General features: G+C 37.6%; 2 protein-coding genes across 2 annotated transcripts; one reads left to right on the top strand and one right to left on the bottom strand.

The window, feature by feature from the left end:
- Positions 1–845: 845 nt before the first annotated feature.
- zc2hc1c (zinc finger, C2HC-type containing 1C) lies at positions 846–11,158 on the bottom strand. The gene is given in 4 exon segments (XM_048190354.1): positions 846–1,444; positions 5,480–5,755; positions 5,757–6,866; positions 11,023–11,158. Coding segments are annotated over 3 exon segments (1,590 nt in total). The 5' UTR covers positions 6,777–6,866; positions 11,023–11,158; the 3' UTR covers positions 846–1,150.
- Position 11,159: 1 nt separating this feature from the next.
- Positions 11,160–14,482, top strand: acyp1 (acylphosphatase 1, erythrocyte (common) type). Its single transcript, XM_048190353.1, has 3 exons — positions 11,160–11,314; positions 11,395–11,484; positions 14,058–14,482. The coding sequence occupies exons 2-3, from the start codon at positions 11,404–11,406 to the stop codon at positions 14,271–14,273; spliced, it is 297 nt and encodes a 98-aa protein (XP_048046310.1). The 5' UTR covers positions 11,160–11,314; positions 11,395–11,403; the 3' UTR covers positions 14,274–14,482.
- The last annotated feature ends 2,931 nt before the right edge of the window (positions 14,483–17,413 follow it).

The raw sequence follows: 17,413 nt of genomic DNA, 5'->3' as shown, positions 1-17,413 counted from the left end.
AATAAATGTAGAGGTAAATTGTATAACCCAGTGCAGCATTACTGTGCTTACTAAATAGATAAGACAGGATCCTATATGAAGCACAATAAAACTGTATTCAAGTGTCTTTGTTACACTTGACCTTCAGATGTTTTGATTTCAGTTAGCATCGACTGCAGGCCTGGTTCTGAGAAGAGTCAGGGTTAGGGTTACCACCTTCACCTTTCTACTGTCCACTGATAATTCAGAAAGAAAGAGCAACTGAAGCCTACTGTTAAACCAGCACAACTTTAATAACGCATCTTGATGAATAATGCTATCAGATTGTGTTAGTGCCAACATTATATTTGCACGGTTTCAAGGATAGGTTTAGGGTTTGGGGTTGGTATGGACGTTTATAAAGCCTCAAACCATGCACGTCACACCACATGAATATAGCACAATCTGATAGCATTTCTCTCCAAGAATCTGAGCGGGTAGAACAAATCTGTTGTAAGCTATTTTATGTCTATAATAAACTACGAGAGCAGACAGAAAGTCTGCTAACTGATTTTAATCCTAGTGGATTTAGAGGTTTCCTCACTTACACAAAGAATATTTCCAAAAGGATCATCATTATACACAACAGCACTGTTTTCCTACAGGTTTCATCCTGTAAAGTAATTGCACTGATATCAGAGACACACAGTGGAATAAATCAGACTAATCACCAGTCTGTGGGCACGAGGAGCCTGTTGTGTTTGCCAAAAACACTCATTCAGAGTGCTTTACTGATTTCTGTTACATCATTACACCAGTAGATGGCGACGAGTGAGTGACTCTCAGCTGTGTGAATACTGCTATAGCAAAATAATTACACATATAAATGTAAACATGAGATATTTTAATGTGAGATTGATGTTTTATGAACATGTGCTATATACATATGTCAGTTTGACTTACAATAACACAACTTTCACAAAATTTATACCTACATTGTTCCGTTTATAAAGGCTTCTGACTGAATTTTTTTGAAATTAGTATAAAACACTATCTATCTAACATATAAGGTTTTATCCATATGTACAGCTGATATGGTTTCAATGCCATGAATCATGTTCATATGTTTTTTATTTTTTTTTTTTTTCATTATTATTGTATTATATTTTTATTATTATTGTATTATATTTCACTAAGATGCTACTCTAAGTTTTCCAAAAGCTGCAGCTGATGAAGCTCGTGTCAGCGTGCCGTCCTCTTCCTTCGCGCTGGTCTGCGGTTGTTTAGGAGGTGCTGGTCTGCTCTTGATGTTCTGGCACTTTGGGATGTGTCTCTCTGCTGGGCCTGGGGCAAATTTGCGGCCACAATGAGGGCAGGTTACATATTCTGGATTTAGATTGGAGACTGACTGTGGCTCGTGAGATCGACCCTGACGCATGGTTTGAATGAAGGCCTCGTGTTTCTGCCGCCAATTATTCTTCTTCAGCTGCGGATGAAGACAGTGTGACATCAGTGAGGACACAGAAGAGTGATGCTAAGAAGGAAATATTACCACAGCAAAACAAAATCATTCATCTCAAACACACATTTAACAGACTGCAGATAACTTTTGTTTCCACTATCAGGGTTTAAATGTATATGAATGCACAGTATTGGAGAAGTGAATTTTGTAGATTAGACTGGTCATGATTTTGTTCTATTTTTTCATTCAGCTTTAAAGTTTGTGAGGAACTTCTTATTCTTGTCATGTGAATCAATGAGATCTTTATAACAGTATAGCAGATAATTACATAAAATACACATAAATATCAGTCTTCACTGTATCTGTCAATTATGGAAGCTTGTTTCCACCACTGAATAAAAAATTAAAAAAGGTAACTACAACTTTTTATCTCACAATGCTGAATTTTTTCTTGCAATTGCTAGATATATATGAATACTGACTTTATAACTCGTAATTGCAAGAAAATTCAGTATCGTGAGATAAAAAGTCACAATTGTGAAAAAAAAAAATCAGAATTGTGAGATAAAAAGTCGCAATTGTGAGAAAAATCAGAATTGTGAAATAAAAAGTTGCAATTGCAAGAAAAAAAGTCAGAATTGTGAGAAGAAATTAATTATGAGGTAAAAAGTCACAATTGGGAGGAAAAAAGTCAAAATTGTGAGATAAAAAGTCACAATTGCAAGAAAAAAATTCTGAATTGTGAGATAGTCACAATCGAGAGAAAAAAGTCAGTATTGTGCGATAAAAAGTCACAATTGTGAGAAAAAATTAAATACGAGGTAAAAAGTTGCAATTGCAAGAAAAAAAGTCAGAATTGTGAGAAAAAAGTCAGAATTGTGAGAAAAAATTAATTACGAGGTAAAAAGTTGCAATTGCAAGAAAAAAAGTCAGAATTGTGATAAAGTCGCAATTGCAAGAAAAAAGTCAGAATTGTGAGATAAAAGTCAGAATTGTGAGAAAAAAGTCAGAATTGTAAGAAAAACTTAATTACGAGGTAAAAAGTCGCAATTGCAAGATAAAAAGTCAGAATTGTGATAAAGTCGCAATTGCAAGAAAAAAGTCAGAATTGTGAGATAAAAGTCAGAATTGTGAGAAAAAGTCAGAATTGTGAGAAAAACTTAATTACGAGGTAAAAAGTCGCAATTGCAAGATAAAAAGTCAGAATTGTGATAAAGTCGCAATTGCAAGAAAAAAGTCAGAATTGTGAGAAAAAGTCAGAATTGTGAGAAAAACTTAATTACGAGGTAAAAAGTCGCAATTGCAAGATAAAAAGTCAGAATTGTGATAAAGTCGCAATTGCAAGAAAAAAGTCAGAATTGTGCAAGAAAAAAGTCAGAATTGTGAGATAAAAAGTCAGAATTGTGAGAAAAACTTAATTACGAGGTAAAAAGTCGCAATTGCAAGATAAAAAGTCAGAATTGTGATAAAGTCGCAATTGCAAGAAAAAAGTCAGAATTGTGAGAAAAAAGTCAGAATTGTGAGATAAAAAGTCAGAATTGTGAGAAAAAAGTCAGAATTGTGAGAAAAAAATAATTACGAGGTAAAAAGTCGCAATTGTGAGAAAAAAGTCAAAATTGTGAGATAAAAAGTCGCAATTGTGAGAAAAAAGTCAAAATTGTGAGATTAAGTCGCAATTGTGAGAAAAAAGTCAGAATTGTGAGATAAAAAGTCAGAATTGTGATAAAAAATTAATTACGAGGTAAAAAGTTGCAATTGCAAGAAAAAAAGTCAGAATTGTGAGAAAAAAGTCAGAATTGTGAGATAAAAAGTCAGAATTGTGAAATAAAAAGTTGCAATTGCAAGAAAAAAAGTCAGAATTGTGAGAAGAAATTAATTATGAGGTAAAAAGTCACAATTGTGAGGAAAAAAAGTCAAAATTGTGAGATAAAAAGTCACAATTGCAAGAAAAAAAGTCAGAATTGTGAGATAGTCACAATCGAGAGAAAAAAGTCAGTATTGTGCGATAAAAAGTCACAATTGTGAGAAAAAATTAATTACGAGGTAAAAAGTTGCAATTGCAAGAAAAAAAGTCAGAATTGTGAGAAAAAAGTCAGAATTGTGAGATAAAAAGTCAGAATTGTGAAATAAAAAGTTGCAATTGCAAGAAAAAAAGTCAGAATTGTGAGAAGAAATTAATTATGAGGTAAAAAGTCACAATTGTGAGGAAAAAAAGTCAAAATTGTGAGATAAAAAGTCACAATTGCAAGAAAAAAAGTCAGAATTGTGAGATAGTCACAATCGAGAGAAAAAAGTCAGTATTGTGCGATAAAAAGTCACAATTGTGAGAAAAAATTAATTACGAGGTAAAAAGTTGCAATTGCAAGAAAAAAGTCAGAATTGTGAGAAAAAAGTCAGAATTGTGAGATAAAAAGTCAGAATTGTGATAAAGTCGCAATTGCAAGAAAAAAGTCAGAATTGTGAGAAAAAGTCAGAATTGTGAGAAAAAGTCAGAATTGTGAGAAAAAATTAATTACGAGGTAAAAAGTCGCAATTGCAAGAAAAAAGTCAGAATTGTGAGATAAAAGTCAGAATTGTGAGAAAAAGTCAGAATTGTGAGAAAAAATTAATTACGAGGTAAAAAGTCGCAATTGCAAGAAAAAAGTCAGAATTGTGAGATAAAAGTCAGAATTGTGAGAAAAAGTTAATTACGAGGTAAAAAGTCGCAATTGCAAGATAAAAAGTCAGAATTGTGAGAAAAAAATAATTACGAGGTAAAAAGTCGCAATTGTGAGAAAAAAGTCAAAATTGTGAGATAAAAAGTCGCAATTGTGAGAAAAAAGTCAAAATTGTGAGATTAAGTCGCAATTGTGAGAAAAAAGTCAGAATTGTGAGATAAAAAGTCAGAATTGTGATAAAAAATTAATTACGAGGTAAAAAGTTGCAATTGGAAGAAAAAAAGTCAGAATTGTGAGATAAAAAGTCAGAATTGTGAAATAAAAAGTTGCAATTGCAAGAAAAAAAGTCAGAATTGTGAGAAGAAATTAATTATGAGGTAAAAAGTCACAATTGTGAGGAAAAAAAGTCAAAATTGTGAGATAAAAAGTCACAATTGCAAGAAAAAAAGTCAGAATTGTGAGATAGTCACAATCGAGAGAAAAAAGTCAGTATTGTGCGATAAAAAGTCACAATTGTGAGAAAAAATTAATTACGAGGTAAAAAGTTGCAATTGCAAGAAAAAAAGTCAGAATTGTGAGAAAAAAGTCAGAATTGTGAGAAAAAAGTCAGAATTGTGAGATAAAAAGTCAGAATTGTGATAAAGTCGCAATTGCAAGAAAAAAAGTCAGAATTGTGAGAAAAAAGTCAGAATTGTGAGAAAAAAGTCAGAATTGTGAGAAAAAATTAATTACGAGGTAAAAAGTCGCAAATGCAAGATAAAAAGTCAGAATTGTGATAAAGTCGCAATTGCAAGAAAAAAGTCAGAATTGTGAGATAAAAGTCAGAATTGTGAGAAAAAGTCAGAATTGTGAGAAAAACTTAATTACGAGTTAAAAAGTCGCAATTGTGAGGAAAAAAGTCAGAATTGTGAGATAAAAAGTCGCAATTGCAAGAAAAAAAGTCAGAATTGTGAGAAAAAAGTCAAAATTGTGAGATAAAAAGTCGCAATTGTGAGATAAAATTATCAATTATCTAAATTGTTTTATTCCATGGGGGAAACAAGCTTCCATAGTCAATAATATGTCTTAGTAAGATGATATTGAAATGCTTAGTTTTCTGATCAAAGCTCTGTAGTTTTAAAACATATAATGCAATGCAATACAATGGTGATTGAGAGATGAACAAATAAACCTTCAGCAAGAGATGATGATCATATTTGATACTACTCATATTTGAGCTGTTTGTACACTTATACTAAAAGATTTTTTACTTCCTAAAAAAGTTTAAACTATCAATCAGACGACAGAAGGACTGTAGGAGATTGTGTGCAGCCGCAAAGCTTTGATCACGTTGATCATTTTAGAGAACTTTGCGTATCAAATATGTCATAAGTAAAAGGTGAGATCTTTGAAAAGCGCTTACTTCAGGCGTTTTGCTTCTACTGTTGATCTTCATGAACTCCTCCAGCTCTGTTCCTTTGGCTCTGTACTGTGACATGTCGAAGACCTTGCGCTGCGGCCGCTTTTTCTCACACACCCTCATGTGCGTCTCCAGCCGCTCTCGTGCGAAGCATCGATGGCACACGTTACATGGAACCAGCTGGTGCGGAGCGTCGGGATCCTCCTCCGGAGTGAGCTCCACCTGCTGCAGTCGGTTTCCTCTCTGGCTGGGAATCCTTGTCCGTGCTGCCAGCGGCCTCCTTCATAAGCCTTGATGTGAGCTGATACAAACCCTCTTTATTTTCCCTCCTCTCATGTTTGAGGTGAGCTCGGTCCCTTCTCATAGACTCAGACGTGTTCGGTTTTCTCACGTCATCTTCTCTGAGGTTGTGCATTTCGCTCCTTCTTCTGACATGATGGTCTTGTCCCATTCCTCGCTCTCGTCGCCCATTACCAGTTTCCCTGTTCCAGCCTTTTGCTGTGTGTTCGTAGTCATCCCACTCTCTCTTTTCCTCCAGTTTGTGACTCTTTGCCATCTCTAAAGTCAAAGGTCTCCTCCTGCCCTCCCTTTCTCTGCTCCTCTGCACCTCTCGCTCCCATTCCTCCCATCTTTCCATATCATCTCTTCCATTCCCATATCTGTGCCTTTCCTCATCCCAGTCGCTGTATCCGTTACTATAGAACCTGTTGTCCTCGAAATAACTCTGATTTCTCTCTTTAGTCTTCTCTTTTTGGACTCTTCGCAGGGTCTCTTCTACTTTGAAAATCTTCTGCTGGAGCATTATCTCCTTGGAGTGGATTTCCTTTGAAAAGTGTGTTTGCTTGTGTTCCTGGTGCTCCCGGTCCAGATTGAGAGGGTCTAGTTTCCTGCCAGCCTTCTGCTGGTGTCTGACGGCAGCTTGATGGGTTAGTGCAGGCAGACATGAGTAAAATCTCTCTTGATGTTCTGGTTTGGTGACATTACTCAGGCTGAACGCCCTCTTGTGGAGGACTGGTTTCAGAGGGAATATTTTGTCTAACGTTCTCCGTGAAGGAACGTATTCATTCAGCTCTGTGTTTTTCTTCCTATGGATGATGTCTGGATGTTGCCAGGGATGTTGTCTCTCTCTCAGGGACCTTCCCTCTTGGTTTTCCAGAACATCCAGCCTGGAGCTGTGATGAGTTCCCGAGGGACTGCGGTGTCTGATCATGCTCTCTCTGTACAAGAATGGAAGTTTTGATGATACGGTCTCTCTTTCCCAGAAGTGATGTGTGAGGTGATGGTGTGGCACCGTTTGCATGTTTGTGAAAGGCCGATCTCAGAAACCGTCTCACATATGCAGCTCCAGCAGAGGTTGATCGTCTAATAACAGCGTTGTCAAACCTGTGGACTGACAGAAAACACATATGGATTAGGGCTGGGCAATATATCGCATGCGATTGTCACGCGCATTTCGTCAGTAAAGCCGGTTCCCGGATTACCGCGTTCATTATCGAAGGCGATTCATCTGCGATAATGAACGCGATATTGCTTGGCTTGTCAGTGAACTACGGCTCTGTCTATTAAATGCCGCTCCATTTGAAAGCAGGTGATGCCGATTTAGCGGTAATCAGGGAACTGGCTTTACTGACGAAATGCGAGTGACAATCGCATGCGATATATCACCCAGCCCTAATATGGATGTTTCTTTAAAAAATAGTGCAGGTATAATTTGCTTCAGAATGGGCTTAGTTTGATTGCTGCTTCTGTAAAGTCTGAAACCATCATTAAAGGCACAATATGTAGGATTTTTGGATTAAAATATCCAAAAGCCACTAGAACAGTGTTATACATTTTGTTGACTTGTGTACTTACATTATCACAAATATAGCACTATAACAACTTTCAATATAGCACTTATAACACTCAAATGTATCTAATATGATAAACAGAGCTGCTTTACATACTCCTGCCGTGACTGCGACATAATAAAAGTCCCACTGCTCTCGAGACGTGTGTCGCGCTCTTCTCTCATTAGAGAGTGTTTGGGTAGATTTTGTGTTACACAGATCCTGGGTCAGACGTAACAACCCAGTGTTTGGGTATTTTTTGTGTTACCCAGACCCTGGTTCAGACGTAACAACCCAGCGTTTGGGTAGTTTTTGTGTCACCCAGATCCTGGGGCAGACGTAACAACCCGGTGTTTGGGTCGTTTTTGTGTTACCCAGATCCTGGGGCAGACGTTACAACCCAGCGTTTGGGTAGGTTTTGTGTTACCAAGACCCTGGGGCAGACGTAACAACCCGGTGTTTGGGTCGTTTTTGTGATACCCAGATCCTGGGGCAGACGTTACAACCCCGTGTTTGGGTCGTTTTTGTGTTACCAAGACCCTGGGGCAGACGTAACAACCCAGTGTTTGGGTCGTTTTTGTGTGTTACCCAGATCCTGGGGCAGACGTAACAACCCGGTGTTTGGGTCGTTTTTTTGTGTTACCCAGATCCTGGGGCAGACGTTACAACCCCGTGTTTGGGTCGTTTTTGTGTTACCAAGACCCTGGGGCAGACGTAACAACCCAGTGTTTGGGTCGTTTTTGTGTGTTACCCAGATCCTGGGGCAGACGTAACAACCCAGTGTTTGGACAGATTTTGTGTTATCCAGATCCTGGGGCAGATGTAACAACCCAGCGTTTGGGTAGTTTTTTGTGTTACCCAGATTCTGGGTCAGACGTAACAACCCGGTGTTTGGGTCGTTTTTGTGTCACCCAGATCCTGGGGCAGACGTAACAACCCGGTGTTTGGGTCGTTTTTGTGTTATCCAAATCCTGGGGCAGACGTTACAACCCAGCGTTTGGGTAGTTTTTGTGTTACCAAGACCCTGGGGCAGACGTAACAACCCGGTGTTTGGGTCGTTTTTGTGTTACCCAGATCCTGGGGCAGACGTTACAACCCTGTGTTTGGGTCGTTTTTGTGTTACCAAGACCCTGGGGCAGACGTAACAACCCAGTGTTTGGGTCGTTTTTGTGTGTTACCCAGATCCTGGGGCAGACGTAACAACCCAGTGTTTGGACAGTTTTTGTGTTACCAGATCCTGGGGCAGACGTAACAACCGTCTGCCCCAGGATCGTGGTCGACCCAGGTTTGGGTCGTTTTTTGTGTTACCCAGATCCTGGGGCAGACGTTACAACCCAGTGTTTGGGTCGTTTTTGTGTTACCAAGACCCTGGGGCAGACGTAACAACCCAGTGTTTGGGTCGTTTTTGTGTGTTACCCAGATCCTGGGGCAGACGTAACAACCCAGTGTTTGGACAGTTTTTGTGTTATCCAGATCCTGGAGCAGACGTAACAACCCAGCGTTTGGGTAGTTTTTGTGTTATCCAGATCCTGGGGCAGACGTTACAACCCGTGTTTGGGTCGTTTTTGTGTTACCCAGATCCTGGGGCAGACGTTACAACCCCGTGTTTGGGTCGTTTTTGTGTTACCAAGACCCTGGGGCAGACGTAACAACCCAGTGTTTGGGTCGTTTTTGTGTGTTACCCAGATCCTGGGGCAGACGTAACAACCCAGTGTTTGGACAGTTTTTGTGTTATCCAGATCCTGGGGCAGACGTTACAACCCCGTGTTTGGGTCGTTTTTGTGTTACCCAGATCCTGGGGCAGACGTAACAACCCAGTGTTTGGGTCGTTTTTGTGTTACCAAGACCCTGGGGCAGACGTAACAACCCGGTGTTTGGGTCGTTTTTGTGTTACCAAGACCCTGGGGCAGACGTAACAACCCAGTGTTTGGGTCGTTTTTGTGTGTTACCCAGATCCTGGGGCAGACGTAACAACCCAGTGTTTGGTCAGTTTTTGTGTTATCCAGATCCTGGAGCAGACGTAACAACCCAGCGTTTGGGTCGTTTTTGTGTTATCCAGATCCTGGGGCAGACGTAACAACCCAGTGTTTGGACAGTTTTTGTGTTATCCAGATCCTGGGGCAGATGTTACAACCCGGTGTTTGGGTCGTTTTTGTGTTACCCAGATCCTGGGGCAGACGTTACAACCCGGTGTTTGGGTCGTTTTTGTGTTACCAAGACCCTGGGGCAGACGTAACAACCCAGTGTTTGGGTCGTTTTTGTGTGTTACCCAGATCCTGGGGCAGACGTAACAACCCGGTGTTTGGGTCGTTTTTGTGTTACCCAGATCCTGGGGCAGACGTTACAACCCTGTGTTTGGGTCGTTTTTGTGTTACCCAGATCCTGGGGCAGACGTAACAACCCAGTGTTTGGGTCGTTTTTGTGTTACCAAGACCCTGGGGCAGACGTAACAACCCGGTGTTTGGGTCGTTTTTGTGTTACCAAGACCCTGGGGCAGACGTAACAACCCAGTGTTTGGGTCGTTTTTGTGTGTTACCCAGATCCTGGGGCAGACGTAACAACCCAGTGTTTGGACAGTTTTTGTGTTATCCAGATCCTGGAGCAGACGTATCAACCCAGCGTTTGGGTAGTTTTTGTGTTATCCAGATCCTGGGGCAGACGTTACAACCCGGTGTTTGGGTCGTTTTTGTGTTATCCAGATCCTGGGGCAGACGTAACAACCCAGTGTTTGGACAGTTTTTGTGTTATCCAGATCCTGGGGCAGACGTTACAACCCGGTGTTTGGGTCGTTTTTGTGTTACCCAGATCCTGGGGCAGACGTTACAACCCCGTGTTTGGGTCGTTTTTGTGTTAACCAGATCCTGGGGCAGATGTAACAACCCAGTGTTTGGGTCGTTTTTGTGTTACCCAGATTCTGGGGCAGACGTAACAACCCAGTGTTTGGGTAGTTTTGGTGTTACTCAGATCCTGGGTCAGACGTAACAACCCAGGGGTTGAGTTATTTATCGCCCTCTTCAGGAGAGAGCAGTGCAGGTCCATCAATTTGGTGCACGTCTTCGTTTAAATACAGGTTTGTGTAAATTTAATTTTATCTAAAAATTTGTTACTGTTCTGTAAAAACGAGCTTAAATGTAGACAATATGTATTAAAAACGTTTTAAAATATGCTATACTATAAAATATGATCGGAAATAAAGGAATTATCATGCAAACCAGTGGTTGTGTGGAGTATTTAAAAAAGTTTAGAGGATTTAAGTTAATCCGTAAACATTAATTCATGTACGGAGTAAAAAAAAAAAGAAAGAAAAACAAAAGCTAGTATTATAGTAAAAATGAATCAATCCATTATACTGGGTTAAATAAACAACCCAGTTTGCTGGGTAAAATGAACCAACACATCTGTCCTATATTTACCCATCCCCTGGGTTGTTTTTAACCCAGTTTTTTTTTTTTTTTTTTTTTTTTTTTTGAGTGTACAGTACATATCTAGCATTTCTTAGCCAGCATATATTATCCAGTTCTTGGGTCTGACAAGCTTCACTGAAATAAAATAAATACAAAATAAAAAATGTGTGATATTGTGATTAGTTAAAAGTTTTGCTCTATTATCATGTAGTGTCTAGCCATATCAGCACATTTTCACAAGCATTCTCCTTCACATTCTCGAAGATAAATAATAAATAATAATAAGATATAATGTGTTTATCTGTTATCTTACCGGTGTGTTTTTTTCCGCTGGATCGCCTCAGGTTCAATAATGTTTCCAGGTGTGTTTACACTTGTTGCTTAGGAACAAGACAACGCAAACTTCCTTCACATTTGCTATTGGCCAGTTGCGTCAGACGTCATGCCGTGACCCGGATGAACGACGCGCTGTGGTGATGATGATGGTGCGCATGTTCCACTTCATGAGCCAAACGCAGCTTCAGATCAAATGTTGAAGCGCTAATGAAGTCGATTTGACTGCGGATTCCAGAAACCAGAACGCGTTTATTATCGTCCATCCTCCGGTAGGTCAGACTGTGTGTTTGACATTGAGCTGGTAAAGCTGGACGGGTTCAGATGAGATCAGTGTGTGTGTGTTTTGCAGGAGAGCGTCATGTCCGCTGAGGAGCTGCTGTCTGTGGACTATGAGGTGTACGGCCGCGTGCAGGGCGTGTTCTTTCGGAAATACACACAGGTAATGTCTCGTGTGCAGGGGCTAGTTGTCACAGTGCTGTCAGTCAATGCACGAATGCGTACTTTAAATGTGAAGCTGCTGTGATGAACGTGTCTGCCAAATGCATGAATATTTTTTATATTTTATTTTTAAATCATGAAACTTTCATGTCAAGCATGTTCACGTCACTACCGAAACAGTGTGTGTTTGAGTCATTGTCTGAGACTCCATCATTCTGAGTTAAATGTGTTCAAAAGTTTGAAAATCTGTGTGCAACTTTGAGGAACATCACTAACAAACACCTTTTTCTGCAATTAAGCAAACTTTTCTGCGTGTTATTCCATAAAATGTAGTTTTTGTGTGTGTACAACTATTCAGATCTGCGCTAGATAACCATGTGCTGATCATCATCTTTGTGAAATAAACACAATCTTAGTAGTTATGCAAATCATTAGTATTTTAATATGTTTTAGTATGTGAGTTAAATCGTGTCATGTGACGTGGTCACTACCAACACATTACTGTCACTACTGAAACTGTGCAGTCACGACCGAAACATGGGATGATTTGTCAGAAATAAAGTATATTGATTTATCAACTAAGATGTAATTATAGTGTTTGGTTCAATGTTTGTTCAAACTAATGAATCCTTCACTGTGAAATCAGTTTGATAAACTTTATGACTTTTACAAAGAAAGATTGGATTCAAAATACAACAAATCTCATAAATTACACTATTGATAAAATTGTTATTGATTTACCTGTGAACTTTTTTTAAAAATGGCAAAAAAATATATTTACAAGGTAGATGTAAACGAAATCTTAATATGTCAATGTAACCCTTCTTATTAAATTATTTATTATTGTGTTTCGGTAGTGACAAATTTGGAGAGAGGAAAAATATTCCAAAACTTTCTGAAAATACAATATGAGAATTAACTGCACAATTACTAGAAATGTGTAGCTTGGATTTTATACAATTTGCATACAAACAATTTGTGGAAAAACCAATTCTGTAGAATGACCCGTATACAAAAACATTAAGATCTTGTCTATAAAAACTATTAAACATAGAAAAAAATATATACAGGAGCTAATTGAACACACTGTTATTTTATGCTATTTAATGGCTTTTTATGTATATAATTAACACAGAACATTTTGGAAAACTGCAAAAATATAAAAGGGAACACAAAAAGTGTTGTTGTGGTCAACAGATATTGTGATTAATGAACTGTGTAGAATTACAACACATAAAATCACAACCTTTCCTGACCAGACATTTCTACTCTAGTCCTGTGAACACAGTTCAACATTTGGTTAAAATCTTCCTTCAGAATAAAAGTCATCATGAAATCAAAAGGGACGCAGTTAACGCTCTTAATACACTCTTCAGGTATCGTGAATGATTTATCAATGAATGTTATTTCAGTTAATCTAAAAGATGTACTTGCTCAGCCTCTAAAGTGACTTTAATTTAGCCACCAAAGCCCTCTTATTTGCTTTAGTCATTTTGTTGTGTGTTTTTGTATTTTAGTTTTAACTAGTTCTCCAGGGGTAAAATCAAGTCCCATTCCAGCAGTTTTTCTCATTGACTGTCCTGTAAAAAATGTCAGACTACAGAAGTAAATAGGTAACTGAAGGCAATTCATGTTTTTTATTTTGTTCATGTATTTACTCCACAGCTGTTAGAAAAATACTGGAAATTTTGTTTTGAGGAGTAAAATATTGTTATATTTTAATTTCTGTCTTTTTTTAATCAGTGTTTAAATGAACCCTTATGTATGTCAAAGTTACTCAGATGTACTTTACTGGACAAAAAATTGTGATAAAAATTTGATGCTTGGGAGTACAGTTTGAGTAGTTTGGTCTCATTTTGAAGACCCATGGCAGATTATTGTTGAAGTTAAAAAGTGAAACAAAAAGTTATAGAGGTTCAAGTTAATGAAAATGATTTATGAACATTATTTTATATAAAATATATTTTATAAAACATTTGAACTCAAAAACTGCTAGAAAATCATTAAAAATTGTGTTTAAGTTTAAGGTTGAAATCTCAAAAAATGAGTTTTCAGTAAGATTTTGTTTGGGTGCAGTACCAAACTTTCCTCATTAGATGGCAGCAAAACTCCACTGGGACAGCGGTGGGATTTGTGATTTGCACTACTGTAGTGTTTTTCTCTCTCAAATATTTCATGCACACACAATTTTTTTTAGTACACAAATACAAATCACACAATTATAGCTGCATAATTTATCCAATTGGCTCTATAATACGCAGAAAACTAGAAAAAAAAGCGAGTATTTGCTTTATAGGCCTAACCTGAGAAAATGGCACAATCTGGTAAAAAGAGTAAAAATTTTAATTTTGAAGCTTTGCCAACAGAATGAAAGCCTATTAATAAAGACTGCATCATTGTGTAGTTAAATGACCCTGTGATCAAAAATGGTAGGTTTCAATGGGGACATTTTGATCTTTAAGGTCCTGAGAGGAACTATTGGCATTAACACAGGCAAAATACACTTTCTCTAAATCACATAGTGTATACAATGCTCTGTTCATGAGTCCAACTGGTGTGTGTGTGTGTTTGCAGTCAGAAGGGAAGAAGCTGGGTCTGGTTGGCTGGGTTCAGAACACCGACGCTGGGACGGTTCAGGGGCAGCTCCAGGGTCCGGCCTCCAAAGTCCAGCAGATGCAGCGCTGGCTCCGCACCACCGGCAGCCCGCAGTCACGAATCGCCAAAGCTGAGTTCAAGAACGAGCAAACCATCGACAAACTGGACTTTAAGGATTTCAAAGTTGTTCGTTAATGACAGAACAACTCGAATACATAGATATATACAATACTATTTATTTTAGCGTTTAAAAATCTCCTTTGTGACCCGTTGCCTGTTACTGGTATAAATATGAGGTAAAACGCCTTTATTGACATTATGTACTAGCTGCTCCTTTACATTTCTGTACAGGAAAACACTGTCTTCCCAACACAACAGCTAATATAACACACTCCACTCCTGTTTCTTCAGTGTTTCTGTTTTATAATGGCTTGTCTTGTATCATCCACACAACGAATTTCACCTTTTAATGGGTTCTGTACATTAGTGGTAGTTGCATTAAAGGATTAGTTCACTTTCAAATGAAAATTAGCCCAAGCTTTACTCCCCCTCAAGCCATCCTAGGTGTATTTGACTTTCTTCTTTCTGATGAACACAATCAGAGTTATATTAATAAATATCCTGACGCATCCGAGCTTTATAATGGCAGTGAACGGGACCAGTGAGTATGAGCTGAAGAAAGGGTCTCCATCCATCATAAACACATTTCACACGGCTCCAGGGGGGTTAATAAAGGCCTTCTGAAGAGAAGCAATGCATTTGTGCAAAAAAATATTCATATTTAACAAGTTAGGAAGTTAAATATCTAGCTTCTGCCAGACCACCTTCTTTATTCAACTTATGTACAATTATAGGAAAGTTTTGATATAAATGTATTTATTGCAAAAATGACAAAAAGACGTATAATCAAATAATAATTTTTACTTGTCAATATTTTCATTGGACCACAAAAATTAATTACTTAATTAAAATAAAAAATACAGTTATTTGGGGTCATTTTATATGTCAGGAAGTAATACTTATTTTATTAAACATGATTTTGCAAATAATAAAAAGACCTGCATTATTAGTCTAAAAAGTTATAAATTAATAGCGACACTTCTGATGGCATACAGTGATTTGTTTTTCACTTTCAATAGATTTAACTGATGCTCAGCAGATCATTATCAAATGCTTTGGTCCACAGTACAGTTTTAATAGTGACCGTTCCACACAGATCTAAATTATGTCTAAAAATGTACACTACCTGCCAAGTGTTTTTAATGGTTCTGAAAGAAGTCTCTTCTGCTCACCAAGGCTTCATTTATTTGATCAAAATACAGATTTTTTTTACAATTTAAAATGACTGTTTTCTATTTGAATATATTTTAAAATGCATTTTATTTCTGTGTTGGAAAAGCTGAATAGAAATCTGAAATAGAAAGCTTATGTAACATTATCACTACTGTTCAAAGGTTTGGTCTCAGTAAGAGTTTTATGTTTTTTAAATTTATTATTTATTGAAAGAAATTAAAGAAATTGATACTTTTATTCAGCAAGGATGCAATAAATTGATCAAAATGACAGTAAAGACATTTATAATGTTGAAAAAGATTATATTTCAGATAAATGCTTGTGCTTTTGAATTTTCTATTCATCAAACAATCCTGAAAAAAATTGTACACAAAAAAATTGTTTTCAGTATTGATAATAATCATAAATGTTTCTTGAGCAGCAAATCTGAAGGATCATGTGACACTGAAGACTGGAGTAATGATGCTGAAAATTCAGCTTTGATCACTGGATATAAATTACACTTTACTATATATTCACATAGAAAACTGGTTTTAAATAGTAATAATATTTCATTGTTTTTACATTTGCATATTGGATCAAATAAATGCAGCCTTGGTAAGCAGAAGAGACTTCTCTCAAAAACATTAAACAATCTGTTCAAAACCTTTTGACCGGTAGTGTATGTTTAAAAAAATGTATTTAGTTGCATAAAGAGTGATTCTAATCATATTCCACATATGCAGACATAGATGATGTGTTAATGCACATAATGAGGAATTGAGTTTGAATAGTAAAAGGCAAAATGAAAAAACATTGAAATGTGATCTTCTGTCAGAGTTAGCACTGGAATGTGCTTCCCTGTTGGCAGTACAACCATGTGTTGATGTGTACGTTGTGTACATATTTCAGAAGCATTGGATTGTTTAGAAATGAGTAACCCAAATTCTCTCAATACAACTACAAAAGTAAGTCACCCCCCCTCCCTCTCTCTTTCAGAAATTAAATTTAGATGTTGGCTGAAGGTGCACCATGATGTGGCACTGTCCATAAAACCCACCTCTCCATAAGTCTTTGCTCTCGTGCCATGTTTCATGTGTACGTTGACCTGTGTGTCTGGTATTCTCCCAGAACCAAGACTCAAACTGAATGGATGTATTGTGAAAGAGCCAAACATTCCAGGAAATGAGTGTTCCCCACCCTCTAGTCTCCTTCCAAAGCAGAGACCGGCCGCTTATTTTCTACAGCAGCTTTTTTAAGGCCCAACCACCCATACAGAACCAACTGTGAGGCGAATACATTTGATGACGTACGCCTCTACTAGCAAATGGCTAAAACGTGTGCTTAGTAAGGCTGGATACATCACTTCATTATTCTGCAGTTAATACAAAGATTATAGATTTTATAAAACATAGTCATTTCTTTAGTCACTATGAAGTCAAAATTGACTATTTTACTTTAATTTTTATAAATGATTTATCCATGCACATAATTTTTTCATGTGCACAAGAGACTCAAAACCAGCATTCAGATCTGCCTCCATTTAGTTCGCAGCGACCAACTTCCAACAATCCAATTACTGAAGGACGAATCATAAAGGTAAGGTGAGGTAGTTACACATTACTTACTACATGTACTTAGTAATGACAGTAAATTATGCATAATAATTACAAGTAACTAACCCTAACGCAAACCCTATCCCTAACCGTAACTCTATAGGAAGTGCATATAGTTAATTAATATTACTCAGTACTTAGTTAAGTAAGTACGTCACTTAAAATAAAGTAACCTAAGGTGTTCACTTTGAATAAACTTAATGTCTAATGTTAAAGGACACAAGGTAGCTCCACGGTGCAGAGGAGCCGAAGCACAACCAAAACACTGTTCTTCTGCAAGACACATGCAGTTTTATTTTTTAACCGCTAGAGGGCCAAAAATGAACGTATATATATTACAGTGTAGCTTTAAGATCATTTCATGGACATCATTTCATTTGTTTCAAAGACAAAACTCCTCTCATTGCTCTGATCATGATTGTGCACAATGTTTACAGACTAAAGAAT

The sequence above is a fragment of the Megalobrama amblycephala genome, linkage group LG5 (assembly GCF_018812025.1).
Source record: "Megalobrama amblycephala isolate DHTTF-2021 linkage group LG5, ASM1881202v1, whole genome shotgun sequence".
NCBI classification, from domain to species: domain Eukaryota; kingdom Metazoa; phylum Chordata; class Actinopteri; order Cypriniformes; family Xenocyprididae; genus Megalobrama; species Megalobrama amblycephala.
This window is presented reverse-complemented; position numbering and strand designations above follow the sequence as displayed.

Bases quoted from the DNA above. Each gene is read 5' to 3' on its own strand.
- acyp1 (XM_048190353.1), top strand. From the start codon at position 11,404: ATGTCCGCTGAGGAGCTGCTGTCTGTGGACTATGAGGTGTACGGCCGC. The intron at 11,485-14,057 runs GTAATGTCTCGT...GTGTGTTTGCAG, and splicing joins TCTTTCGGAAATACACACAG to TCAGAAGGGAAGAAGCTGGG.